General features: G+C 45.7%; 2 protein-coding genes and 1 pseudogene across 5 annotated transcripts; 1 reads left to right on the plus strand and 2 right to left on the minus strand.

Moving 5' to 3' along the window:
- Nucleotides 1-258: 258 nt before the first annotated feature.
- Nucleotides 259-2,779, minus strand: LOC119952341 (gastrula zinc finger protein XlCGF7.1-like; the record flags this gene model as incomplete). The annotated part of the gene is made up of 1 exon (XM_038776031.1): nucleotides 259-2,779. A coding segment is annotated over one exon (720 nt), but the record flags the coding sequence as incomplete, so codon positions are not given.
- A 52-nt stretch (nucleotides 2,780-2,831) lies between these two features.
- On the minus strand, nucleotides 2,832-23,069 carry LOC119951961 (gastrula zinc finger protein XlCGF8.2DB-like). 4 transcript variants are annotated; one of them, XR_005457724.1, is made up of 4 exons: nucleotides 22,966-23,029; nucleotides 10,123-10,220; nucleotides 7,980-8,187; nucleotides 2,832-3,534 (listed from the first exon to the last, which is right to left on the minus strand). XR_005457724.1 is itself a non-coding variant. In XM_038775362.1 (2 exons), exon 2 carries the CDS (start codon nucleotides 20,846-20,848, stop codon nucleotides 19,910-19,912), a length of 939 nt encoding a protein of 312 aa, XP_038631290.1. In that variant the 5' UTR covers nucleotides 20,849-21,182; nucleotides 22,966-23,069; the 3' UTR covers nucleotides 19,232-19,909. The 4 variants fall into 4 exon arrangements, 1 of the variants encoding a protein (XP_038631290.1); XR_005457725.1 differs by lacking the exon at nucleotides 22,966-23,029 and adding an exon at nucleotides 13,601-13,917; XR_005457726.1 differs by lacking the exon at nucleotides 10,123-10,220 and having other exon boundaries at nucleotides 22,966-23,042.
- LOC119952498 lies at nucleotides 15,352-15,470 on the plus strand (annotated as a pseudogene).
- Nucleotides 23,070-26,936: the final 3,867 nt, after the last annotated feature.

Consider the following 26,936-nt stretch of genomic DNA (forward strand, 5'->3'; position numbering starts at 1 on the left):
TCCAGTCTTGGAATGGAAAGTATCCTGTGTGTCATAGTCATAGAACTATAGTCATAGAACATACAGTGCAGAAGGAGGCCTTTCGGCCCAACGAGTTTGCACTGACCCACTTAAGCCCTCACTTCCACCCTATCCCAGTAACCCAATTACCCCTCCTAAATGTTTGGTCACTAAGGGCAATTTATCATGGCCAATCCACCTAACCTGCACGTCTTTGGTCTGTGGGAGGAAACCGGAGCACCCGGAGGAAACCCACACAGACACGGGGGGAATGTGCAGACTCTGCACAGACAGTGACCCAGCGGGGAATCGAACCCGGGACCCTGGCACTGTGAAGTGTGAAGTCACAGTGCTATCCACTTGTGCTACCGTGCTGCCCTCAACCGTGTCCGTGTCTTTTCAACCACCTCATCTACCTCTCCTGTTACTTTCATGGATCTGTGCACCTGCACTCCGATCTCCCTCTGTGCCTCTACACTTCTCACTCTCGTAACAGTAATACTATTTCTCTTTGCCTTGTTTGTCTGCCCCAAATGTATTTATTACTTCACAATTTTGCAGATTAATCTCCAATTGTTACTTGACTGATATCTTCCTCACTATCAAACACACGACTGTCATTGTCTTGAACATGCCTCCTAAGACAAAGTCTAAATCATTGATTTCTACCAAACAAAGCATGGAATCTGAGAAGCATAGAATCCCTACAGTGCAGAAGGAGGCCCTTTGGCGCACTGAATCTGCACCGACCCTCTGAAAGAGTACTCCACCCAAGACTACTTCCCCACCCTATTCCTGTAACCCTTTAGCTTTATCTACACTTCCCTGGACACTCAGGGACAATTTAGCATAGCAAATCCATCTAACCTGCACATCTTTGGACTGAGAGAGGAAACCGGAGCACCCGGAGGAAACCCACGCAGACACAGGGAGAATGTGCAGACTCCACACAGACAGTCATCTGAGGCTGGAATTGAACCGGGTCCCTGGTGCGGTGAGGCAGCAGTGCCAACCACTCTGCCACCTCCCCCCCCCCCCAATCTTGACCTGAGAAATATCAAATCCCACTGGAAACAGTTTCCAGGCATAAAAATATCTCTCAACCGTTCCTCTTTGCTTCCTGCTGCTCCAGCTGATGTCACGTCCTGCACTTGCGATTGTCCAGCATATGAGAAACATCCTGCTTTTCCCGTAGGGAACTGGATGTGCACTCCACAGGACAAAGATGCCTACCTTTACTTATGTGACTATTAACTAAAACAGGATACATTTAATATTAAAATAAATAAGTTTATCAACTACTCACCAATCAACTTCCACTGTGCTGAAGTCACCTTCTTTTATAGAATTAACTAAAATGCTTTTCTTTATTATTATTATTATGTAAACACCTCAGAATTTAATTTGCTGAAAATTTAAGATTTCTTCACTGTTGCAATCCTTCGTTAGTGTTATCTTTATCCCCTAGATTTGATTAAATAAACACTGAATGTAACTATATGATAAATTATCTATTAATCGTTAGTTTATATTAGTTGATTAATATACTCTTACTTTATAGTTGATTATTATGTAGTGACCAGAACTGTACTCAGCACTCTAGATGTGCTCTATGTTTTATAAAATCCAAACATAATCTCCCTATTCTTTCATTCTGGGCCTCAAGAGCCTCAGACAAGAAAGAAAATTGTCCCAAATGCCTTCTTGACCACTTGATCTATCTGTCCAGCCGCCTTCAGGACTCTGTGGTTTTTGAATCCAAGGTCACTGTTCCTGTATAATTTTCAGCATCATCCCATTTATTCTTCATTCCCTTCTCTTGTTTACCCTCCAAATTCTTGATGTCATACTGCTCTAGATTGAATTCCATTTGTCATTTTTCTGTCCATCTGACTCAGTCCAACGATATCTTCATGCTGTCCACAGCTTTATTCCGCATTGTCAAGCACATTGTACCATCTACCAATTTCTTAATGATGGCCCCTATATTTAACCCTAAATCATTGATATGTACCACGAAACTGTGGAACCCCACACAAAACAGGCGTCCAAATATCATTCAGTCCTGGATGTGATTGACAGCAGCAATAACAGCAGAATCCAAACCTTGATGCCGCCTGTGAACTTGCTGGTGTCTGAGCAGGTTGTTTGACTGAGCAAACGTCTTCCCACACGCGGGGCAGTTGAATGGCCTCTCCCCAGTGTGAACTCGCTGGTGTTTCAGCAGATTCTGTTTACTTTTAAATCCCTTCTCGCAGTGCGAACATTTAAACGGTCTCTGATCAGTGTGAACAAGTTGGTGTGTAGTCAGGTGGGATGACTGAGTGAATTTCTTGTCACACACGGGGCAAGTGTAAGGTCTCTGCCCAGTGTGAACTCGTTCGTGTATCAAAAGGTTGGATAAATCAATGAATTCCTGTCCACACACAGGGCAGGTGAATGGCCTCTCCCCAGTGTGAACTCGATAGTGTCTCAGAAGGTGGGCTAACCGAGTGAATCCCTTCCCACAGAGAGGGCAGGTGAATAGCCTCTCCCCGGAGTGAGTGTGTTGGTGTTTCAGAAGATCCTTTTTGCTTTTAAATGTTTTCTCACACTCAGAACAATTAAAAGGTCTCTGATCAGTGTGAACAAATTGGTGAGTCAGAAGGTAGGATGAACAAGTGAATCCCTTCCCACACACGGAGCAGGTGAACGGCCTCTCCCCAGTGTGAGTGCGTTCATGTATCAGTAAATCCTTTTTACTTTTAAAGCTCTTCTCACAGTCAGCACATTTAAAAGGTCTCTGGTCAGTGTGAACACGTTGGTGTGTCAGGAGGTGGGATGACTGAGTGAATCCCTTCCCACACACGGAGCAGGTGAATGGCCTCTCCCCAGTGTGAGTGCGTTGGTGCAACAGTAAATCCTTTCTGCTTTTAAAGTTCTTCTCACATTCAGCACATTTAAACGGTCTCTGATCAGAGTGGACCTGATGGTGGGTCCGGAGGTTTGATAAAGCATTAAATCCCTTCCCACATTCCAGACAGGTGAATGGCCTCTCAGCAGTGTGAACATGCTGGTGTGTGTAGAGGCTGGATGACTGAGTGAATCCCTTCCCACAAACAGAGCAGGTGAATGGCCTCTCCCCAGTGTGACTGCGGCGATGAGTTTCCACTTCAGATGGATAATTGAATCCCTTCCCACAGTCCCCACATTTCCACGGTTTCTCCATGGTGCCGGTGCCCTGATATCTGTCTAGGTTGGACGAGGAGTTGAAGCTTCATCCACACACACAGCCTGAGTACGGTCACCTCCTGATGTAAATGTGCAATATTTTTTCAGACTCTGTGACTGGTTAAAGTTTTGCACAGTCAGTGTGTATGTGCCTCAGTGTTTTTCCAGTTACACTGATGTTTGCAATCTTTTCTCTCAGGCAGGAGAAGCATTTCTCCTTCCACATTGAAAGGCCGATGATTTTCAACTCCTGATGAATCGACACACTCTGTTAGGACTTGACATGATGTTTGGTTTAAATTTCTCATCTGCAATCCTAATATTCTGTAAAAGAAGGTTACATTGAATTAGTTAGATTGTACAATGCACCAACAGGCCAGTTGGTCCAACTGTTCTGCTGCTGATTATACTCGACAAACATCTCCTTCCATCCCATCCATCTCATCTCAGCCTGTCAGCTGATCTTTATTTCGCTTTTCTCATGTGCTTGTCCCATTTCCTTTTGGAAACATCCCAGCACTTTCCTCAACTCCTTTCCCTGGTAACAAGTTGCACATCTAATCCAATGAATAAAGAAATGTGTCCATATCTCACTCTTGGATGTATTAATAACTCTCTTGTATATATGATCTAGTTTATAATAATAATCTTTATTATTATCGTCACAAGTAGGCTTATGCAATGATGTTACTGTGAAGCCCCTAGTCGCTACACTCTGGCGCCCGTTTGGGTACACTGAGGGAGAATTCAGAATGTCCAATTCAACTAACAAGCATATCTTTCGGGACTTCATAGAATTTACAGTGCAGAAGGAGGCTATTCGGCCCATTGAGTCTGCACCGGTTCTTGGAAAGAGCACCCGATCCAAGACCACACGTCCACCGTATCCCCGTAACCCAGTAACCCCATCTAACCCTTTTTGGACACAAAGGGCAATTTAGCGTGGCCAATCCATCTAACCTGCACGTCTTTGGAGGGTGGGAGGAAACCAGAGCACTTGGAAGAAACCCACACAGACACGGGAAGAACGTGCAGACTCCGCACAGACAGTGACCCAAGCAGGAATTGAACCTGGGACCCTGGTGCTGTGAAGCAGCAGTGCTCATCAGCCTCCTCAGTGTCAAGCGTGAAACTAGCAAATCCCACACCGTTTCTCAGTGCTAATCACTGTGCTACCGTGCCTTCCATGTTTATTCCTGGCTCCTAGTATTCGACTACTTTACAAGTGGCAGCGTCCGCTCTAACTCGCCCCTGTCCAACCCACAGATCATTTTAAAGACTTGTATCAGGTCACTACTGAGTGATTTGCTTTCTCAAGAAAATAAGCTCCAACCTGTTTAATTTCTACCTGATAGCTGTAATCTCTGTTTACAAAAATCATCACTATGCACCCAGGTTAGAAATTGAGGAGAGGAACCTTTCTTTGTTTGAGTTGGCACGTGCGCCTGCGCAGTTGCTTCTTCTGTGAACCGGCACCGCGAGAGCTCCGCCCGTCATTCACTGATTGGTTGGAGGACCAGCTGCTCCCGTTCGGTCCTCCAACCAATCCCCTTCTCTTCCTGTTGGTCAGGAGCTGCCGTTAATCATTCCCCGGGCACTGTGAGGTATCAGGTGAGAGGTCAGTGTCGGGGGGGCGTGGTTTCCAAATCCCGAGTGGGGCCCCAGAGCCGAATGTGAAACAATGAACATTCTCCACTCTCACTATCCGTCACTTTCGGCTTCTCTCCACAACCTCATCGAGAACAGGACCCTCCGAGCATGTGCGGCCCACCTGGAGGTAGAGCGGTTTCTGAAGTGCTTGGGATTGTGGGTACTCCAGCCGCCGTGGGACCCAATTCTCAATTATTTGTCTTAATCTGGAAAAGTGGAGATGAAATTCTGGGATCTCAAAAGGATTGAAAATTAAGGAAGATCGAGTTCTGACTCCATATCTGCACCATTTGATACTTGACAATGTAACTTTATCAGTATATCTGTAACAGACCAAGAATGGAAATTGCCAAATGTTTGTGGCACATTGGGCAGCATTGCTAATTGCCCTTGAACTAAATATCTTGCTCAGCCATCTCAAAGTGGCAGTTAAGTGTCAGCCACATTGCTGTGGATCAGAATCACATGGAGGTCAAACCAGCTAAGGCCGGCAGAATTCATTCCCGAAAGGCCATTACGGAATGAGATGGGTTTTTACAATAATCAATGGCAGTTCCATGGTCACTATTACTAAGACTTGCGTTATATTCCAAACGTTATTAATTGAATTTAAATTCAATTAGTGCAGCGGTGACATTTTAACTCGTCATCACAGTATTTCCCTTAGCGACAGTGGAGAGCTGAGAGGGGCGAGATAAATCATTTCAATCCTGTGTCCGCACAGCATTTCCCTGGCTCTTAGCAACAGTGGAGGAGCCAAAAGAGGTGACAGAAATCCTCAGGGATACCAAAGATAACTGTGCAGAGAGGAAAGAGAACCCAGTGAAGGTGATCCTCTGGCTGCGATTAAATAGATTAGCACCGAAGGTGAGAGGAGCCCCATCACCTGGGTGTGAGTGGGGAGGTAGTTAACTATGATGAAAGCTGAGGTAGGTCCAGAAAAAAACAAGGAGGGTCAGTTTACCTTTTGTCACACACGGGATGTTATTCGATAATTTTTTTTTTCTTCTTTTAAAAAAGGAAATTTAGAGTATACAATTCTTTCTTCCAATTAAGGGGCACGTTAGCATAGCCAATCCACATCCTGCACATCTTTTGGGTTGTGGGGGTGAGACACACGCAGACACGGGGAGAATGTGCAAACTCCACACAGATAGTGACCCAGGGCTGGGATCGAGCCTGGGTCCTCGGCGCCATGAATTTATTTGGTAATTTGATAAGAGCTGTTTCTGAACAGTAGCAGTCGCTGATATCTGCTCGAATGGATGGAAACATGGGAGTTTTTGCAATAATAGACACAGAATTGGGAGTTAACAAGATAATCTCAGACTTGAGACAAAAGGCAGGTTGCAAAGACGATGGAGAGAAAGATTTGTGTCTTGAGGAGGTGGTAATGTCGGGAGATGTAATGGAGAGCAGGAGGACACCCAAAGAGACAAAACTTTTAACAACATCAGTTTACTTGAGAAACTTGAGTGTTAAGCGATTATATAGCAATAGAGTTGATGGAACAGGAGGTGGACAAGATGAGCACTGAAGGGGGCATGAAGGGAGATGGGAGAGAAACAAGAGAAGGGGAGGTCTTGGCTTGGCAGGGAGGAACTTTGGAGGAGGTCTGGCCTGGTGGCTTCGTGGAAAAGAAAGAAGCAGCAGAGTCAGCTGATCAGCTTGTCTCAATCTTAACGACAAAGAAGCTTCATGAGTCCTTACACTTGTTGTTGGTGAGGATGGAGGAAAAAGGGGAGGGACACAACTTGAACAGGAACTGACTTGTGTTTGATACTAAAAGGGCTCAACACACTGTGTTTAACACAAAGCTGATTTATATGACTTCTATCCAGACTATTAATCTCCATAACTGAGCTAGAGTTTATTAACATCAGTAAAGCTTGCCTCACGGCACCGAGGACCCAGGTTCGATCCCGGCTCTGGGTCACTGTCCGTGTGGAGTTTGCACATTCTCCCCGTGTTTGCGTGGGTTTCGCCCCCACAACCCAAAGATGTGCAGGGTAGGTGAATTGGCCACGCTGAATTGCTGCTTAATTGGAAAAAATTAATTGGGTACTCTAAATTTTTTTTTTTTTCAATCAGTAAAGCACTGAAAAGCACATGGTTCTCTCCGGGATGCGATTTACAACAAATTCCAATCACGTTTACTCATGAACTGGCCGGTTTCTAAACAGGTTGGTCTAATTAATGAATTCCTTCACACACTCTGTGCGTGAGCCTTCTCCTCACTGAATTTGTTGGTGCACAGCAAGTTATTTCATTCTCTGAACTCAGTCCTGCAGGGAGAACATCTTAACAGTATCTAGTCCGTGTGAATCTGTTGATGGGTCACATGTTCCCGGGAACTTCTTCCTGCAGTCTGGGCATTTAAAAGGTCTTTCCCTGGTGTGAACGTTCTGTGTCTCTGCAGGTTGGTTGAACTAATGAATCCCTCCCCACACACTGTGCAGGTGAATGGCCTCTCCTCAGTGTGAATCTGCTGGTGTCTCACAAGCTGAATGACTGGGTAAATCCCTTTCCACACACTGAATGGCCTCTCCCCAAAGTGAACGGGCTGTGCCATCAGTAGGTTGGATGAATTACTGAATCCCATCCCACACTCGGGACAGGTGCATGGTCTCTCCTCAGTGTGAACTTGCTGGTGTCTCAGCAGGCTGGATGACTGAGTGAATCCTTTCCCACACACCATGCAGGCAAATTACCTCTCCCCGGTGTGAATTTGCTGGTGTTCAGTGAGGTCAGATGATCGTTTGAACCCAGTCCCGCAGTGAGAGCACCTGAACGGTCTCTCATCAATGTGAAGACATTGATGGTATATCAACTCCCCAGAACTTTTATAGCACTTCCTGCAGTCTGGACATTGAGAAGGTCTCTCCTTGGTGTGAACTCGCTGGTGTGCGTGAGGTGGCATAACTGAGTGAATCCCTTCCAGCATATGGAGCAGGTGAACGGCCTCTCCCCAGTGTGAACACATTGATGCCTAAGCAGGTGGGATGACCGAGTAAATTCCTTCCCACACTCTGAGCAGGTAAACATCTTCTCTCCAGTATGAATGTAATGATGAGTGTCCAGTCTAACAGGATAACTGAATCCCTTCTCACAGTACTCACATTTCCGGGGTTTTTCCGGGCTGCACGTGTCCTTGTGTCTCTCCAGGTTGGACGAATAGTTGAAATCTTGTCTCACACAGAACAAGTGTACGGTTTCTCTCCACTGCGAACAGTGCTGTTTCCTTCCATGTTCACAATCCAATGTTGATATTCAGAGAGAGGTAAATTGGGCGACCCTATCAGATCCCGATGGTTTGGTTTCAGTTTCCTGAAGTTGATTTAAAACAGAAACAAGGGAGTGAGAGAGAACCCACAGAAACACAAAGGCAGGTTGTGAAATTGAGCTGAATGATTCTGGTCATTTGTGGGGTTGTCACTCGAAAAAGCAACTGTGAAAGCTGCTGTATTGTTGTAAAATCACAACTGGTTCATAAATATCCTTCAGAGATTTGGACCTGCCACCCAGTCTGGGCCTACACAAGTCTCTGGCCTCTATGAGAGGACAGCGAGCGAGGAAGTAGGAGAGTGAACGGGGTAAAGGACAGGAATCTTGTGTATCTACAACTCAACCAGAACTTCATAAACCCTTAACCCCCACAAAGGTTATTGTTTAAACATCAAAACTTTAAAATTCTCATCTCTTTTTTAAAATCCGTCCCTGGCTGTGACTCCGTATTTCTATCAATGCCTGTGATCCTACAACCCTCCCAGATCTCTGCATTCCTCTAATCCCAGTCATTTAAGTATTCCAGATTTTAATCATTCCACCACTGCGGCTGTTCTTTCCAATCCTCAGAACCCAAGCTCTGGAATTTCCCCCTCAAACTCTTCAACTCTGAGCCTCACTTTTATCCTACAAGATACTGCTTAAATCTTTTTTAATAAAATTAAATTCAGTGTATCCAATTCGTTTTTTTCCCAATTAAGGGGCAATTTAGCGTGGCCAATCCACCTAGCTTGCACGTTTTTGGGTTGTGGAGGCAAAACCCACGCAAACACGGGGAGAATGTGCAAACTCCACACGGACAGTGACCCAGAGCCAGGATTGAACCTGGGACCTCGGCGCCGTGAGGACGCAGTGCTAACCCACTGAACCACCATGCTGCCCTAAATTTAATCTCTTTGACCACTTCTTTGATAATCTAGCCAAATATCTCCTTACATGGCACGTAGAACCCTAGAAAATGAGGAGGCCATTTGGCACTTCCAAGCCTGCTCCGCCATTCATTATGACCATGTTGATCATCCAACTCAATGGCCTAATCCCGCTTTTCCCCCATAACCTTTGATCCTGTTTGCCCAAAGTGCTAGCCCCAGTGTTAAATGTTGGTTTGCAATGTTAAAAAAGCAATAAAAGGGGTGATATGGTGGTGCAGTGCTTAGTACTGCTGCCTCACGGCGCCGAGGACCCAGATTTGATCCTGACCTTGGGTCACTGTCTGTGTGGACTTTGCACATTCTCCCCGTGTCTGCGTGGGTCTCACCCCCACAACCCAAAAAGATGTGCAGGGTAGGTGGATTGGCCATGTTAAATTTTCCCTTAATTGGGAAAAAAAAGAATGGGGCACTCGAAATTAATTTTGAAAAAGCGCAAAAAAAATAAAAATTGGCATTTATCTGGACAAATATCCTTCATCATCTCTGTCTGAAAATCCTGTCACTTCCTATCCACTAGCGGCTCACTGTCAAACATCTTTTCCACAGGTAACTGCGGATGGGAATATTTACTGCTGTTCTTGACAGTGTCACCCAAATCCCAAGAATGAATTAAAAAATATGTAGATGTAAAATATATGAGTAAAAACATGTCTAAATAAAAAAAAAACACTTTTTTTTTCCTGCATATGAACAGTGTCCATTTAGCAACCCAATCTCCCCAAGAATATACCTCCCCTTATAATTTCAGATTGGAAATAGCTGGTCCCTACTCATGCCAAAATCCTTGGGGTTAAACTTAGCAGCTTCTCCTCCATCTCAAAATGAAGCAAAAGAACAAAGGGAATTGTGCAATCCCTGAATGGAAAATAAATGCTGGAATATGATGCAAGGGCTGGGGAGTGGGACTAGCTAATTTGTTATTGCAGAGTACCAGCATGGGTATGATAGGCTAAATGGCATCCTTCTGTAATGTAATTATTCAATGGCTAAATGAGAAACAAGCTACAAAGGTGACCAGGGACCAAACTCTGCAACTAACACTTACCCCATCATAAATCAGTTCTTAATTGGTTCATGCAAATAAAATACTGCAGATGCTGGGAATTTGAAATGAAAACAGAAATACTGTAGGTCTGGCAGCATCTGTGGAGAGAGAAACAGAGTTAATGTTTCAAATCTGTATGAATCTTCTTCAGAGTTAAAGAGAAGGAGAAATGTGATGGTGGCTTATATACTGTATAAGAGGGGATGGAGGAGGGGGGAGCAAAGTAGAAGGTCAGCGATAGGCAGGAGCTTGGAGAGATCACAACAAGGATGTGCAAGGGAAAAGACAGAGGAAGTTTTAATGTCAGAGAGAAGGAATATGGAAGGTGCTGCTGGTGACATGAAGTTAAGATAGCAGAATGTGTTACCGGGTGAACAAAGATGCTGCCAGACCCTGGGCCTATCCAGCATTTTCTGTTTTCATTCTTAATTCAGTCATCTCTGTTTCAAGATTTGGTTTTGTGAAAAATGCCTGCCATAAAACAAAAAAATACTGTGGCTGCCGGGAATCAGAAATAAATAGGGCAAATGCTGGAAATACTCAGTAGGTCAGGTATCTGTGGAGAGAGAACGAGATTAACGTTTCAGGATGTGCAGAATGAATTACGGGGAATAAAAATGGATCAGAATTTGTTGGTCAATATAAGCTCAGAAGTGGAAGAGAAATGATCTCTAACACAAGAGAAACTATTCCCGAATACTGTAAACCTAAACTGGTAAATCAGGAGTCAATGGAGTTGGGAAAGTGGTGGAAACCTCATCAAAACACATTTTGTGAAAATAACAATTAAAATACATTCATGATTAGAGGAAGTTAGACAATGAGAGAGAGGTGATTCGGGAGAGCAGAGGTGAGTGCAATGAATGGCTACTTTATTTTATTCATTCAATGTGGGAATTGTTGCCCGAGTCAGCATTTATTGTCCATCCTTAATTGGCCTTGAACTGAATGGCTTGCTAGACTTGCAGTTAACACTCAACCACATTGCTTTTTTTTTTATAAATTTAGATTAGCCAATTATTTTTTCCAATTAAGGGGCAATTTTAGCGTGGCCAATCCACCTACTCTGCACATTTTTGGGTTGTGGGGGCGAAACCCACGCAGACACGGGGAGAACGTGCAAACTCCACACGGACAGTGACCCAGAGCCGGGATCGAACCTGGGACCTCAGCGCCGTGAGGCGGTTGTGCTAACCACTAGTCCACCGTGCTGCCCTTTCAACCACATTGCTGAGGCATTCCTTCCCTGAAGGACATTAGTGAATCAGATGGATTGTTGAGGAACCGCATCGCACGGTAGTGCAGTGGTTAGCACTGTTGCTTCACAGTGCCAAGGTCCCAGGTTCGATTCCCAGCATGGGTCACTGTTTGTGCAGGGTCTTGACGTGCTCCCCGTCTGTGTGGGTTTCCTCCAGGTGCTCCAGTTTCCTCTCACAAGTCCCGAAGATGTGCTGTCAGGTAATTTGGACATTCTGAATTGTCCCTCCATGTACCCGGACAGGCGCCGGAATGTGGCAACTAGGGGATTTTCACAGTAACTTCATTGCAGTGTTAATGTAAGCCGACTTGTGACAATAAAGTGAGAAGTCTTACAACACCATGTTAAAGTCCAATAGGTATGTTTCAAACACTAGCTTTCGGAGCTCTGCTCCTTCCTCACCTGAGGAAGCAGTGCTCCGAAAGCTAGTGTTTGAAACAAACCTGTTGGACTTTAACCTGGTGTTGTAAGACTTCTCACTGTGCTCACCCCAGTCCAACGCCGGCATCTCCACATTGTGACAATAAAAAGATTATAAATTATTGTTAGCACTTCTAATTACATATTTTTATTGAATTCAAATTGCAACATCTGCTGTAGTGGGATACTCGGGTCCCCTGAGTATTGCCCTGGGTCTCTGAATTACTAGTCCACTGACAATGCCATTACGCCATTGCCTCCCTATCCATGGTCACACCAGCCCTAGTGCAATGGAATCAGAGCATACTCTAAATTTAAATTAATGTTCACTAATACTCAGCTTGAACCAATTTCACTGTTCTCAAATTTAAAATCTCCTGCTGAAGTCTGCACTGGAAAGATATCACAAAAATTTGAGTCCAGGAAAATTTTCAGTCTTAAAATCTTCTACCTCCCTGTAAATGGAGAAAGTTATAGCTGTAGTTCGAGGTTAGAAATTCAGAAGAGACAAATATTTCTCTTGATTTCAATTTGCTGTGCGTAAATCCTGACCTTCTACCCATGTAAAAGGAGTTTCCAAGGTCCATCACCATATGTCCAGGATAGAAATGCAAAACATTCTCTCCTGCTTCTTCGCCCAGGATTAATTATGTTGGGACAAACTTGCAGTGGAAACAGTTCAGAGAACATCAACTTGTCCGATTCTTGGGGTAAGAAGCTTTATGTTTTGAAGAAAGGTTGAGAGGCTGGGCCTGTAGTCATTGCAGTTTAGAAGAATGAGAGGTGATCTTATTGAAACAGAGAAAGTGCTTGACAAGATAGATGCTGAGAGAATGTTTCCTCTGGTGCAGGAATCTAGAAGTAAAAATGAAGGGCTTCAAATTTAAGACTAAGATAAAGAAGAATATTTTATCTCAGAGGGTCATTGGTGTTTGGAACTGTCCACACCAGCGAGGAATGGAGGAGGGTCATTGAATATATTCAAGACTGAGGTTTTCAATCACAAGGGTGTCAAGAGGTATAGAGGGGGTGGGGGCAAGAAAGTGGGGTTAAGGTCACAATCAGATGAAAGATGATCCTATTGAATGGAGGAACAGGCTCGATGGTCCGAATAACTTGCTCTCGTTCCAAATTCTGGTGTCAGATAGAATCCCTACAGTGCAGGAGGAAGCCATTTGGACCATTGAGTCTGCACCAACCCTCAAAAAGAATTATAATCAATAATAAGAATCTTTATTAGTATCACAAGTAGGCTTACATTGCAATGCAGTTACTGTAAAAAAAACCTCCTCGTTACACTATGGCGCCTGTTCGGGTACACTGAAGGAGAATTCAGAGTGTTCAAATCATCTAACAGCATGTCTTTCGGGACTTGTGGGAAGAAACCAGAGCACCCGGGGGAAACCCACAGACTCCGCACAGTGATCCAAGCCGGGAATCAAACCTGACGCTGTTAAGCAATGGTGCTAATCACTATGCTACCGTGGAGCCCATAAAGCACCCAGGCCCACTCCCTCGCCTCAACCCCATCCAACCTGCACATTGTTGGACACGAAGGGATAATTTTTAGCGTGGCGTATCAACTTAACCTGTAGAACATTGGACTGTGGAAAGAAACGGGAGCACCCGGAGGAATTACAGGCAGACAGGGGGAGAACGTGCAAACTCCACAGTTGGCCAAGGCTGGTATTGAGCCCTCATCCCTGGTGTTGTGAGGCAGCAGTGCTAACCACTGTGCCACCCTTATTACAATGCTTGTTTTGCAATATCTGGTCGTGCATGCACCCTGCAACATATTACCTCTCGGGATAGTGGTCATTAATCAGGGCAACGGTCATTTGCTCCTGCGTGCAGAGTGAGAAAATCAAAGAGTCCACTTATTTTCTCTCCTGGTCACCAGGGCCATGAAGCCACGCCCAAAATGTTTCCCACCCTGACAGCCGCGCGCACCACAACTCTTCCCGTCCAAATAAGATGGCGGCCGTAAAGCTGGGCCTGTTCTCGGGAAAATAAACCCGGAGCTGCAAACACGGCACTTCCAGAGTCTGATTCTGGCTTTGCGGCTTCCGCCGGGTGTTTATGAAGCCTCCGCACCATCACTCACTCACTCCCGGCTCCATTACTCCGCCCCACCCCCTCACCCATGAACAAAAGTGTCTCTCACACTCGCACAGCTCTCTGCAAAATGATACTGCGCATGCTCCAGAGTTCAGTAATGCGCCTGCGCACCGGGATCCCTGTGGCGGGAATAGGGCATATTCACAGCCGCAGGGAGCCCTGGGGAACCGTGACGCCATTGGAAAGCAACTCAGCAGAAAATTATTTTGCACAATTTAGGTAAATTAATAAAAACAAAACATACATTATTCTTAATCTATGCGCTGTTATGTTCCATTTCTAAAAGTAATTTAAACCTCTGCTCAACTGGTTTCCCTCCCTTTCCCCCCTGAAGGTGCTCACTCTGGTTGGGCTCACTCCCAAGAGACTGATTCCTTTTGCTTTCTCTCTCTCTATATCTCTTGAGACTGGATATTCAGTTTTACAAAATGATGCAGCACAGGTGGAACCCACTCGGTCCAGTATGTTTGTGCTTTGGAAGATCAATCCAATTAATTCCACAGCCCTGCTGGCAGATCACGACAATATATAACTGCTATAGTAATGCAGGAGCTGAATGGAAAAGGTTTTCTAGTTGAATAAATCTCAGACAAACTCACCCCTGTGAAAGATTAACTGGCCAGTTTACAAACAGAGATAAAGGGTTCACTGAAATCAAAACAGGTGCTGGAAAAACTAAGCAGTCACCAGGGCCGGGTTGATTGACTGATTTATTGTCACATGTACTGAAGTACAGTAAAAAGTATTCTTTCCTGGCCAAGGGAACGCACACAATATGTACATAGTAAACAAAAAGAATAATCAACAGAGTACATTGACAAAGTGATTGGTTACAGTGTGGAACAAGGGCCAAACAGCAAATACATGAGCAAGAGCAGCATAGGGTATTGTGAATAATGTTCTTACAGGGAACAGATCAGTCCGAGGGAGAATCATTGAGGAGTCTAGTAGCTGTGGGGAAGAAGCTGTTCCTATGTCTGGATGAGCGGCTCATGGTCCTGAGCGCCTTTGGAACATAACCAGCAATCTATTTTGTCACTTACAATATTTAAGCAAACAAAATTGATCAAAGATTCAGATAAAATATTCTCCAAACTTTTCTCACACAGCTCTGATTGTGATGGTTTCATAGTTCACACAATTACATGGTGTAGTTTGGGTTTATTATATAACCACTCGCTGTCCATGAGGCACTTTAACCTCACCCTGATTCTCCATCCAATCACAGAGAGCTCAATTACTGATTGGAGATTCAAGCTTTTAATGGCATCTCTGATAAGCTAGAAAACGAAGGGGAGGGGCCTGGCGAGCAGAGGAAAACAGAAGAGAAAGCTGTTTGGGGAAGCAGGCAGCAACGAATGAAGGGGCAAACTGAGCAGAGCTGCTGGAGGATGAGAGTAGTGATGGGGGGAGCCTACCGCCATATTAGTCTTGCCTACGGCCATACTAGTTTGAAAATACCCAATCGCGCCTGATCTCAGGAGCTAAGCAGACTCAGGCCTGATTAGTACTTGAATGGGAGACCACCTGGGAATATGAGGTTCAGTAGGCTTTGATGGCAGGGTGGTTAGTACTGGATGCTTACAGTGTCAGGGTTTGATTCCGACCTCAGGTAACTGTGTGGAATTTGAACATTCTTCCTGTGTTTCCTCCGGGTGCTCCAGTTTCCTGTCACAGACCAAAGCACTGCAGGTTATGTGGCCATGCTAAACTCCCCCTAGGTAGGAATACTGGGATAGGATGGGGAATTGGGCCTAGGTGGAGTGCGCTTTCAGAGGGTTGGTGCAGATTAGATGGAACAAATGGCCTCCTCCTGCACTGTAGGGATTCTATGAATGCATTGAGCGTGAGGCAGAATCGAACAAAGGAACAGGTGGAGGTCATTCAGCCCCTCATGCTTGCCGGCCATTCAATGATATCATGCCTGATCTGTGACCCAACACCATAAACCTGCCTTTGGCCTATATCCCTCAATATCTTTGCTTAACAAAAATCTATCTAATTTTCTGCATTAGGTAATAGCTTATCTGTACATTTTCCCCAACTGTTGTGGGAGAGAGTTCCAAACCTTTACCACCTTTGACTGAATAGGTTCTTCCTAACATCTCAGCCCAAATCTTTAGACTATACTCCCTCGTTTTAGAATCACCAACCAATGGAAATAGTTTATCTTTTTTTACCTTTATGAATTGTCTTTCACTGTTAATATCTTGGAACAGCGAACATTATACTTCCCAGACTCAAATCGAAAACATGAAAATATCTGTTCCCAGACCCGAATATAAACCAGTGAACATTGTTCCCTCCAGACCAGAATATAAAACAGTGAACATTATTCCCTCCAGACCAGAATATAAAACAGTGAACATTATCCCCCCCCCCAGACCTGAATATAAAACAGTGAACATTATCCCCCCCCCCAGACCTGAATATAAAACAGTGAACATTATCCCCCCAGACCTGAATATAAAACAGTGAACATTATCCCCCCCAGACCTGAATATAAAACAGTGAACATGACCCCCCACCCCAGACCTGAATATAAAACAGTGAACATTATCCCCCCCAGACCCGAATATAAAACAGTGAACATTATCCCCCCCAGACCTGAATATAAAACAGTGAACATTATCCCCCCCAGACCTGAATATAAAACAGTGAACATTATCCCCCCCAGACCTGAATATAAAACAGTGAACATTATTCCCCACCCCAGACCTGTATATAAAAGTGAACATTATCCCCCAAACTTGGGAACGGTCCTGATGGACACAGACTGTGACATTCCAATATTCCAGACATTTTTGTTCCAGGAACCAGATTTAACGACTGGATCATTGGAGACCAGGGACTCCCTCTTCAAACCCGGCCCATGTGAGGAACTGCACCAATGAGGCTCAGGAATGCTATAACCAGAGTCACCTGACCACCAGATGTGTCATTGAGCGAACAATGCAATGGTGAAGATGTGCTTCAGATGTCGAGGTAGGTCCGGAGGTGACCTTCAGTATTGGGCAGCCAGGGACTCCAGAATAATAGTGATGTGCTGCATCCTGTACAACATTGTGCAGCAGAGAGAGGTGGAGGAAGGAGCAGATTCAGCTAATGGGAGAGGCGGTAACCTCTCGGGTACTGACTGGGGTTGGGCATGGCCTGTCCACCTTTTTAAATACAGGAATTACGTTAGTGATTTGTCAGTCTTCTAGCACTGCACTATTTTAATGCATTATTAAATATGAGCAGTGACATAACTGCGATCTCATCCTTGGATGATTTAATATATTTGGTTGTAATCCATTCAGACCAAGCGGCTTTATCCTCTTAATTTGATTTGTTTTATTTAATCCGACCCCCTTTCTGGGCTTTAAACGTACTTATCTCATTCATCATCTCATTATTCAATGTAACATCTCCCTGTTTTGTCACCCTGAAAAATCTGAGACACAATAATTAATTAATATTTCTGCCATCTCTCTATCATTCTGGTTCACTTTTACTGATGGCTGAAGAGAGAAGTCTGTGAGAGGCAGTTTCTGTACAAGTGTCACATATGAAGTGGTTCTCAGGTGCGGTTGTGGGTTGTTGCTTTTGGTGTTGGATCCTGTTGTCGAGCAGTTGGAATGACCGTCCTCCATCTTGTGAACGTACCTGAGCCAGTGAACCTGTCTCTGCTTGATCAGAGCCCATATCCTTGGGAGATATATCTTTTAGAGGACTGTCACATTCATGGTTCTGCCCTCCCTATGAGGTGCCCAGAATGTGTTGCAACTAGAGAGGATGGAAATTGTTGAGCTTCTTGTCTTGATAGCTGTAAAACGTCCATGTTTCGCTGACAGACAACAAGGTGCTGAGGACACATGCTTCAGAAACTAGAATCTTGGTGCTGAGACAGCTTGATGTTATTTCATGTAAGATTTGGGAGGCAGCCAAAAGTGGAGCTGCTTTCCCTACACATCCATCAAGTTCTGCATCAAGAGACTGATTGTCTATCACTGTGAACACAAGGTAACAGAATTTGCTCAGACACCCTGTCCCAAATCTATGGTTGTCTTGATGTCCAAAGTAAGGGAGAACAAGTTATAGCATGGGGAGGCAATCCCTCTCTGTCTGTGGGAGAGACAACCCATCAGTCTTTGTAGTTGAGTTTCTGTGTGAATGACAAGCACAATTTCATCAGCGTAGAGAGGTTCTCTGATCAAGATGGGCCCTGTTTTCTCCTCACTTTCAGCCTGACCAGATTGTAGAGTTTGCTGTCTGACCGAGTATTTAGGGAAACTCCTTCCAAACCTGTGTTAGCTATGTGGAAGGCTGAATAGATTCAGACTGTTTTCATTAGAAAGATGAAGGTTGAGGGGTGACCAGATAGAGGTCTACAAGATTATGAGGGACATGGATCAAGTGGATGGGCAGGCACTCTTTCCCAGGGTGGAGGGGTCAGTCACCAGGGGGCATAGGTTTAAGTTCCGTGGGGCAAAGTTTAGAGGAGATGTGCCAGAGGAGGTTGTGGAAGCAGTTTTCAACGGCATTCAAAAAGCATCTTGACAAACGCTTGGCAGAATGTATAGAGGGATATTGCACAAGGAAGTGCTGAGGGTTTTGGCAAAGATTGGTATCATGACCAGTTCAGGCTTGGAGGGCCGAAGAGCCTGTTCCTGTGCTGTATTGTCCTTTGTTCTATCTGCAGGAAGGTTCTGCTCAGGAACATGGAGAAGAAAATACCAAACAATATGGGGGCTTGGGCACAGCCCTCCACTCTTCACCCTGTTTCACTCCACTCTTCACCCTGAACCTGTCAGATGTGGAGCTGTCAAACTGCACAGTATAGAGCATGATGTCATTAAAGGAATGGATGAGACTGAGGAGCTTTTGTGGACAAAGCATTTGATCTTTTGTGTTACGCACGTTCTGTGAAACAGGCCCCACCTTCCAACAGAGAAGGAAGAAATCATGAAGCTTTCGGGGTAGATGGGACTTGCCGGGCTTGGGAATTTCAGCTAGAATTCTATCTTTCCGGGTGTCTTAGTCCAACGCAACCATGACAGGAAGCTGTGGCAAAGGGTCAGACGGAGACGTCTTATTTCATAGAATTTACAGTGCAGAAGGAGGCCATTCGGCCCATCGAGTCTGCACTGGCTCTTGGAAAGAGCACCCTACCCAAGGTCAACATCTCCACCCTATCCCCATAACTCAGTAACCCCACCCAACACTAAGGGCAATTTTAGACACTGAGGGCAATTTATCATGGCCAAACCACCTAACCTGCACATCTTTGGACTGTGGGAGGAAACCGGAGCACCCGGAGGAAACCCATGCACACACGGGGAGAACATGCAGACTCCGCACAGACAGTGACCCAAGCCGGAAATCGAACCTGGGACCCTGGAGCTGTGAAGTGATTGTGCTATCCACAATGCTACCGTGCTGCCCTGGCTGAGGTGAAACAGATCAGAAAGACAATCAAGGGTTGTGGGGATAAGGCAGAAAAGTGGAGTTGAGGATTATAGAACAGCCATGATCTCAGTGAATGGTGGAGCAGACTCTGGGCCGGGTGGCCTGCTTCTGCTGCTACTTCTTATGGTCTGTCTCACGGAAGTTCCTTGATAATTTAATTTCAGAATGGAGGTGTCATTATGAAGAATGTGGAAGTCAGTAGAAACTGTCAGGAAGGATTAGTCAACACTTTCTAATTGGAGATGTTAATCAGTGGAACCTTTCAGACACTGAATTGTAGAGTTTCCACCAGAGATCAATTTAGGATTGAAGTTCATAATCATATTTTATCTGAGCTCCTGTTGAGAGTTCTTGAATTAAGGAGAAAGATTACAGATTTTGCTTTTAGAAAGTGACATTGCAGTCCCAAAAAAATGATTTCTGCAGAATATTAAATTCCAGCCAGGTATAGGGTTGTTAAATGTCAGCATAAACAAACCAAATGTTTTCAGACTATCAATCCTGGATATGATTAGCAACAGCAAAATTCAGCTTCTCAGGTCACATATGAAGTTGCTCGTGTGTCACCAGGCTGCAGGACCGAGTGAATCCCTTCCCACACACACAGCAGGTAAACGGTCGCTCTCCAGTGTGAACTCGCTGGTGTACAAAGAGAGCAGATGAAGACCTGAAACTCTTCCCACAGTCAGTGCAGTTGAATCGCTTCTCCTCAGTGTGAATTTTCTGGTGGGATTTGAGGCTGGATGACACAGTGAATCCCTTCCCACAGGTGGAGCAGGTGAATGGTCTCTCTCCAGTGTGAATTCGCTGGTGTTCAACAAGGGCATATGACTGCTTGAAACTCTTCCCACAGGAAGTGCAGCTGAATGGCCTCTCCCCAGTGTGAACTCGCTGATGACTTACCAGACTGGATGACTGAGTGAATCCCTGTCCACAGACTGAACAAGTGAACGGCTTCTCCCCAGTGTGAACCCGCTGATGTTCTTCGAGGCTCTGTGAATACCGGAACCTCTTTCCACAGGAAGTGCAGCTGAACGGCTTCTCCTCGGAGTGAATTCGCTGGTGAGTCACCAGGTTGGAAGACTTTGTGAATCCCTTCCCGCACATGGAGCAGATGAATGGCCGCTCCCCAGTGTGAACTCGCTGATGTTGATTGAGATCGGATGAAGACCGAAAACATTTTCCACAGGAAGTGCAGTTGAATGGCCTCTCCTCAGTGTGAATGCGCTGGTGCAACATGAGGCCGGTTGGCTGAGCAAATCCCTTCCCACACACAGAACAGGTGAATGGCCTTTCCCCAGTGTGACTGCGCCGGTGGTTATCCAATAGGGATGGATAATTGAATCCTCTACCACAATCCTCACATTTACATGGTTTCTCAATTGCATTGGCCCCAGTGTGACTGCGTCGATGGTATTCCAGCCGGGATCTATAACTGAATCCTTTACCGCAGTCATCACATTTCCACGGCTTCTCCATTGTGCTGGTGTCCTTGTGTCTCTCCAGGTTGTATGATCAGTTGAAGCCTTGTCCACACACAGAACGTGTGTCAGGTTTCTCCCTGCTGTGAATGGTGTGATGTTTTTCAGGCTCTGTAATTGATTAAAGCACTTTCCACAGTCAGTTCACTGGAACACTCTCACTCAGGTGTGTGTTTGTATCTTGGTGCTTTTCCCACAGACCGAACAGACAAACATTTTCCTTTGATCTTTAAAGGTGATGATATTCAAGTCATGATGAACTAAATGATGGTCAAATGAAGTACGAAGTTTGGTTTGAAATTCCCCTCTGCAAATGCTCCCTTTCTAATATCCTGTAAAAGGAGTTTACAAAAGCCATCACTGTCAGTCCAGGATAGAAACTCTGAACAGGCAATTCTAGTTTCTCTGGAACATTTTTTCCTCTCTTGTTCCCCCAAAGCTGTAAATCCCCATCTCACACACTCTCCCTCCTCCCTGGGCTGAAATCCAGACCCATCTCACCATTTCCTTCCTCCACTCCCAGTTTTTTCCCCTCCCTCTCCTTTGCCTGGGTTCAGTTCCCCAGCTCCTGTCTGCAGACTGACAATAAAATCAATGGGTCTTATTGAGGGTTTGTGGCCTCCAGCGGGTGTTTGTGAATCCTCCCCGCCCACCTGCCAGGGTTTCCTTCTTTCCCAGAGATCAGAGTCCTCATTGATTTGTGTGCAAAGTAAAACGTTTTACATCACCAGGTTAAAGTCCAACAGGTTTGTTTTGAATCACTAGCTTTCAGAGCGCAGCTCCTTCCTCAGGTGAATGAAGAGGTGGGTTTCCACACACATATATAAACAAAGTCAATGATGCAAGACGATACTTTGAATGCGAGTCTTTGCAGGTAATTAAGTCCTTACAGGTCCAGACAGAGCAACTGGAGAAAGGGATAATCACAGGTTAAAGAGGTGTGAATTGTCTCAAGCCAGGACAGCTGGTAGGATTTTGCAAGCCCAGGCCAGATAGTGGGGATTGAATGTAACGCGACATGAATCCAAGGTCCCGGTTGAGGCCGTACTCATGTGTGCGCAACTGGTCGCGCGACAATCACCAGGCAGGAATGTTCCCTTCCAGTCGGAGAACACTTCAGCAGTCAAGGGCATTCAGCCTCTGATCTCCGGGTAAGCGTTCTCAAAGGCGTTTTTCAGGACACGCAACAACACAGAACCGCTGAGCAGAAACTGACAGCTAAGTTCCGCACACCTGAATACGGCCTCAACCGGGACCTTGGATTCATGTCGCACTACATTCACCCCACCCCCCCCCCCCCATCATCTGGCCTGAACTCGCAAAATCCTACCAACTGTCCTGGCTTCAGACAATTCACACCTCTTTCACCTGTGATTATCCCTCTCTCCAGTCGCTCTGTCTGGACCTTAAAGACTTAATCATCTGCAAAGACTCACATTCAAAATATCATCTTGCATTATTGACTTTGTCTATATATGTTTCTGGAACCTACCTCTTCACTCACCTAAGGAGCAGTGCTCCATGATTTGAAACAAACCTGTTGGACTTTAACCTGGTGTAAGACTTATTACTGTCTTACACCCCAGTCCAACGCTGGCATCTCCACATCATGAGTGCAAATTGTAAGCTCTTATTTATTGTTCCGCTCCCCCCATCCTGTGATGTGAACCACCCTCCAGTGTGTGAAGCAGGATGGTGCCCGTTAACCTGGGCCTGTTCCCGGGAGGGAGGGAGAAGCTCCGCAGCTGCAAACCAGGGAGCTGACAATGATGGTGAAGGGTTTACTCCAGCTCACAATGCCCAGGGACTGATTGACGGCGGGTTCGGACCAATAGGAAGAGGGGGCGGGGCGGGAGGACCGAACAAGAACGGATGGTCCTCCAACCAATCAGAGAGATTGGAAAGCGGCGCAGAGCCTGAGGCTTTGTCTGAGTCTGCGCCCGGCCGCACACAAAGATCGTTAATCCGGGCCTGTCTCGGGGAAAAGCCTCTTGCAGCCTTCGCCGGTTCAAATGTCGTAACCGAGCTACGGATTCGAGACTAGGGCCTACACAGGCTGTATATGAAGCCTCCCAACCCACCCAACGGTTACTCCAGCCCTTCCTCATGACTCACCCGGCGGGATAATGAAGGCTGAGATTTTCCACATAACCGTCTCAAGATTGAGTTAACATTGGAACTGCGCATGCTCCACATCTCCGAGTGATTGACAGCAGCTGCAAACCAATAGAAAGAGGGCGGGGGACTCAAGGACCGAGCGGACTGGCCTCCAACCAATCAGAGTGAATGAGGGGCGGGGCTGAGCCCGGATCTCCCTCATTGGCTGAAACTCTGCATCATTTTGAAAGCTGATTTCAGAGAATCATTTCAAACAATCCCCACAGTGCCATTCAGCCCATCGAGACTGTGCCGACTCTGCGAAAGATCCCCCTACCTAAACCCAATCCCCTGCCCTTTCCCTGTAACCCCACCTAACCTTTTGCACACTTAGGGGCAAATATTGCAGAGTACTTGGAAGTACATGATAAAATCAGTAAGAAGTCTTACAACACCAGGTTAAAGTCCAACAGGTTTGTTTCAAACACGAGCTTTCGGAGCACTGCTCCTTCCTCAGGTGAATTCAGTGCCCTCGGAGCAGTGCGCGAAAGCTCGTGTTTGAAACAAACCTGTTGGTCTTTAACCTGGTGTTGTAAGACTTCTGACTGTACTCACCCCAGTCCAACGCCGGCATCTCCACATCATGATAAAATAGGACTGAGACAGCAAGGCTTCGTCAAGGGGAGGTCATGTGTCACAAATCTGTTAGGGTTATTTGAGAAGTAACAAGGAAGTTAGACAAAGGAGAACCAGTGGACATGATTTATTTAGATTTCCAGTAGGCTTTTGACAAGGTGCTGCATTGTTTGATTGATTGATTGATATTTATTGTTACATGTACCGAACTACAGTGAAAAGTATTTTTCTGCAGCCAAGGGAATGTACACAGTACGTACATAGTGGACAAAAGAATAATCAACAGAGAACATTGACAGTGGTGTATCAACAAATAGTGATTGGTTACAGTGCGGAACAAGGCCAAACAAGAACAGCATAGAATGTCATGAATAGTGTTCTTACAGGGAACAGATCGGTCCAAGGGATAGTCGTTGAGGAGTACTAACTGTGGGTAAGAAGCTATGTCTGGATGTGCGGGTCTTTAGACTTCGCAGCACGGTAGCACAAGTGGATAGCACTGTAGATTCACAGCGCCAGGATTTCAGGTTCGATTCCCCACTGGGTCACTGTCTGTGAGGAGTCTGCATGTTCTCCCCGTGTCTGCGTGTGTTTCCTCCGGTAGCTCCGGTTTCCTCCCACAGTCCAAAGACAGGTTAGGTGGATTGGCCATGAAAATTTGCCCTTGATGACCAGAAAAAAAGGTTAGGAGGGGTTATTGGGTTATGGGGATAGGGTGGAAGTGGGGGCTGAAGTGGGTCGATGCAGACTCAATGGGCTGCATAGCCTCCTTCTGCACCGTATGTTCTATGTTCTGTACCTTCTGTCTGATTGAAGGGTCTGGAAGAGGGCAAAGCCTGGGTGTGAAGGCTGCATGGACATAGATGTAGAATTTACAGTGCAGAAGAAGGCTGATCGGCCCATCGGGTCTGCACCGACCCTTAGAAAGAGTACCCCACCCAAGCCCACGCCTCTACCCTATCCCAGTAATCCGGTAACCCCACTTAACCTTTTTCGACACTAAGGGCAATTTATCATGGCCAATCCGCCTAATGTGCACATCTTTGGACTGTGGGAGGAAACCTGAGCACTCAGAGGAAACCCATGCAGACACGGGGAGAACGTGCAGACTCCACACAGACAGTGACCCAAGCCGGGAATCGAACCTGGGACCCTGGCGCTGTGAAGCAACTGTGCTAACCACTGTGCTACCCTGCCACCCGTACAGGTAGTATTGAGGAAGCAGGGGAGCTACAGAAGGACTTGGACAGGCTATCAAAGTGGGCAAAGAAGTGGCAAAGGGCAGCACGGTGACACAGTGGTTAGCATTACTGCCTATGGCGCTGAGGACCCGGGTTCAAATCCCAGCCCTGGGTCACTGTCTGTGTGGAGTTTGCACATTCTCCCCGTGTCTGCATGGGTTTCACCCCCACAACCCAAAAGATGTGCAGGATAGGTGGATTGGCCACGCTAAATTGCCCCTTAATTGGAAAAAAATAATTGGGTACTCTAAATTTATTTTAAAAATGAAGTGGCAGATGGAATACAATGAGAAAAAGTGTGAGGTCATGCACTTTGGAAGGAGGAATGGGGGCATAGACTATTTTCTAATGGGGAAATACTGAGGAAATCAGAAGCACAAATAGACTTGGGAGTCCTTGTTCAAGATTCTCTTAAGGTTAGCGTGCAGGTTCAGTCAGCAGTTAGGAAGGCAAATGCAATGTTAACATTCATGTCGAGAGGGCTGGAACACAAGAGCAGCTATGTACTTATGAGGCTATATAAGGTTTTGGTCACACCCCATTTGGAGTATTGTAAGCAGTTTTGGGCCCTGTCTCTAAGGAAGAATGTGCTGGCCTTGGAAAGGGTCCAGAGGAGGTTCACAAGAATGATCCCTAGAATGAAGAGCTTGTCATATGAGGAACGGTTGAAGACTCTGGGTCTGTACTCGTTGGAGTTGAGAAGGATGAGGGGGGATCCTATTGCAACTTAAAGGGTACTGCGAGGCCTGGATAGAGTGGACATGCAGAGGATGTTTCCACTTGTAGGAAAAACTAGAACCAGAGAACACAATCTCAGACTAAAGGGACGATCCTTTAAAACAGAGATAAGGTGGAATTTCTTCAGCCAGAGGGTGGTGAATCTGTGGACGTCTTTGCCGCAGAAGGCTGTGGAGGCCAAATCACGGAGTGTCTTTAAGACAGAGATAGATAGGTTATTGATAATAAGGTGATCAGGGGTTATGGAGAGAATTGAACCCGGGTGCCTGGCGCTGTGAGGCGGCAGTGCTAACCACTGTGCCACCGTGCTGCGCTTTGATTTGTTTCAAACTCCAGGAGAAAACTGGACCTTTCTGTTTGTGGCTTTAAACAGATGAGAGGAAATGAAGGGATCTGGAAAGCAGCAGATTCTTCATGTTGTTCCAGGAAAGTGGGGCCTGTGGAATGTCAGGTTTTACACAGCAGATGGTCAGCCTGTGGTTTCACACTGGATAAAGAATCTCCAAACAAGGCAAGGGAACAAATTATTAATGGTCGTACCCTGGAAAGGACAGAGAGAGGATCAGAGGGACCTTATTGGGCATATCCAGAGATCCTTGAAGACTGGAGAACACTTGGATAAGGTGGTTAAGAAGGCATATGGGGTACTTACTTTTGTTACCCAAGGTATAGAACAAAACGGCACAGTCGCACAGTGGTTAACACTGTTGCTTCACAGCACCAGGGTCCAGGTTAGATTCTCGGCTTGGGTCACTGTCTGTGCTGAGTCTGCACGTTCTCCCCGTGTCTGCGTGGGTTTCCTCCAGGCTCTCTGGTCTCCCACAAGTCCTGAAAGACGTGCTGTTAGGTAATTTGGACATTCTGAATTCTCCCTGTATACCCAAACAGGCGCTGGAAGTGGCAATTAGGGACACAGTAACTTCATTGCAGTGTTAATGTAAGTCTACTTGTGACAATAAAGTTTTTTTTAAATATTCTGTCCACCATTTTAAAAACAGGAATTACATTACTGAGCCTACAGTCTTCTAGAATTCAACATGTTTAATGAATGATTAAATATGAGCAGCAATGTCTCTCCCCTAGAATCTTTTAAAATATGTTTAACATGTGTGGTGATATGATCTGCATACTCGTCTGCCATTGGGCCAGAACGTCGGCTTACCATTGGCCCTGGTCGGTCATGTGCCTCTCGACCGATTGGCCGAGAGGCTGAGTTAACCACGCCTCTATTAACGAGGTATAAATGCTCAGACGCCTGACGATCGTCCCTTTCCACTGTAGACGATCGCAGAGCTGTGTTCTAGTCAATTAAAGCCAGACTTTGGTAAATCACTCGCCTTGCGTGCAATCGATGGTACATCAACATGCAGGTTC

The sequence above is a fragment of the Scyliorhinus canicula genome, chromosome 17 (genome assembly GCF_902713615.1).
Source record: "Scyliorhinus canicula chromosome 17, sScyCan1.1, whole genome shotgun sequence".
Classification (NCBI taxonomy): domain Eukaryota; kingdom Metazoa; phylum Chordata; class Chondrichthyes; order Carcharhiniformes; family Scyliorhinidae; genus Scyliorhinus; species Scyliorhinus canicula.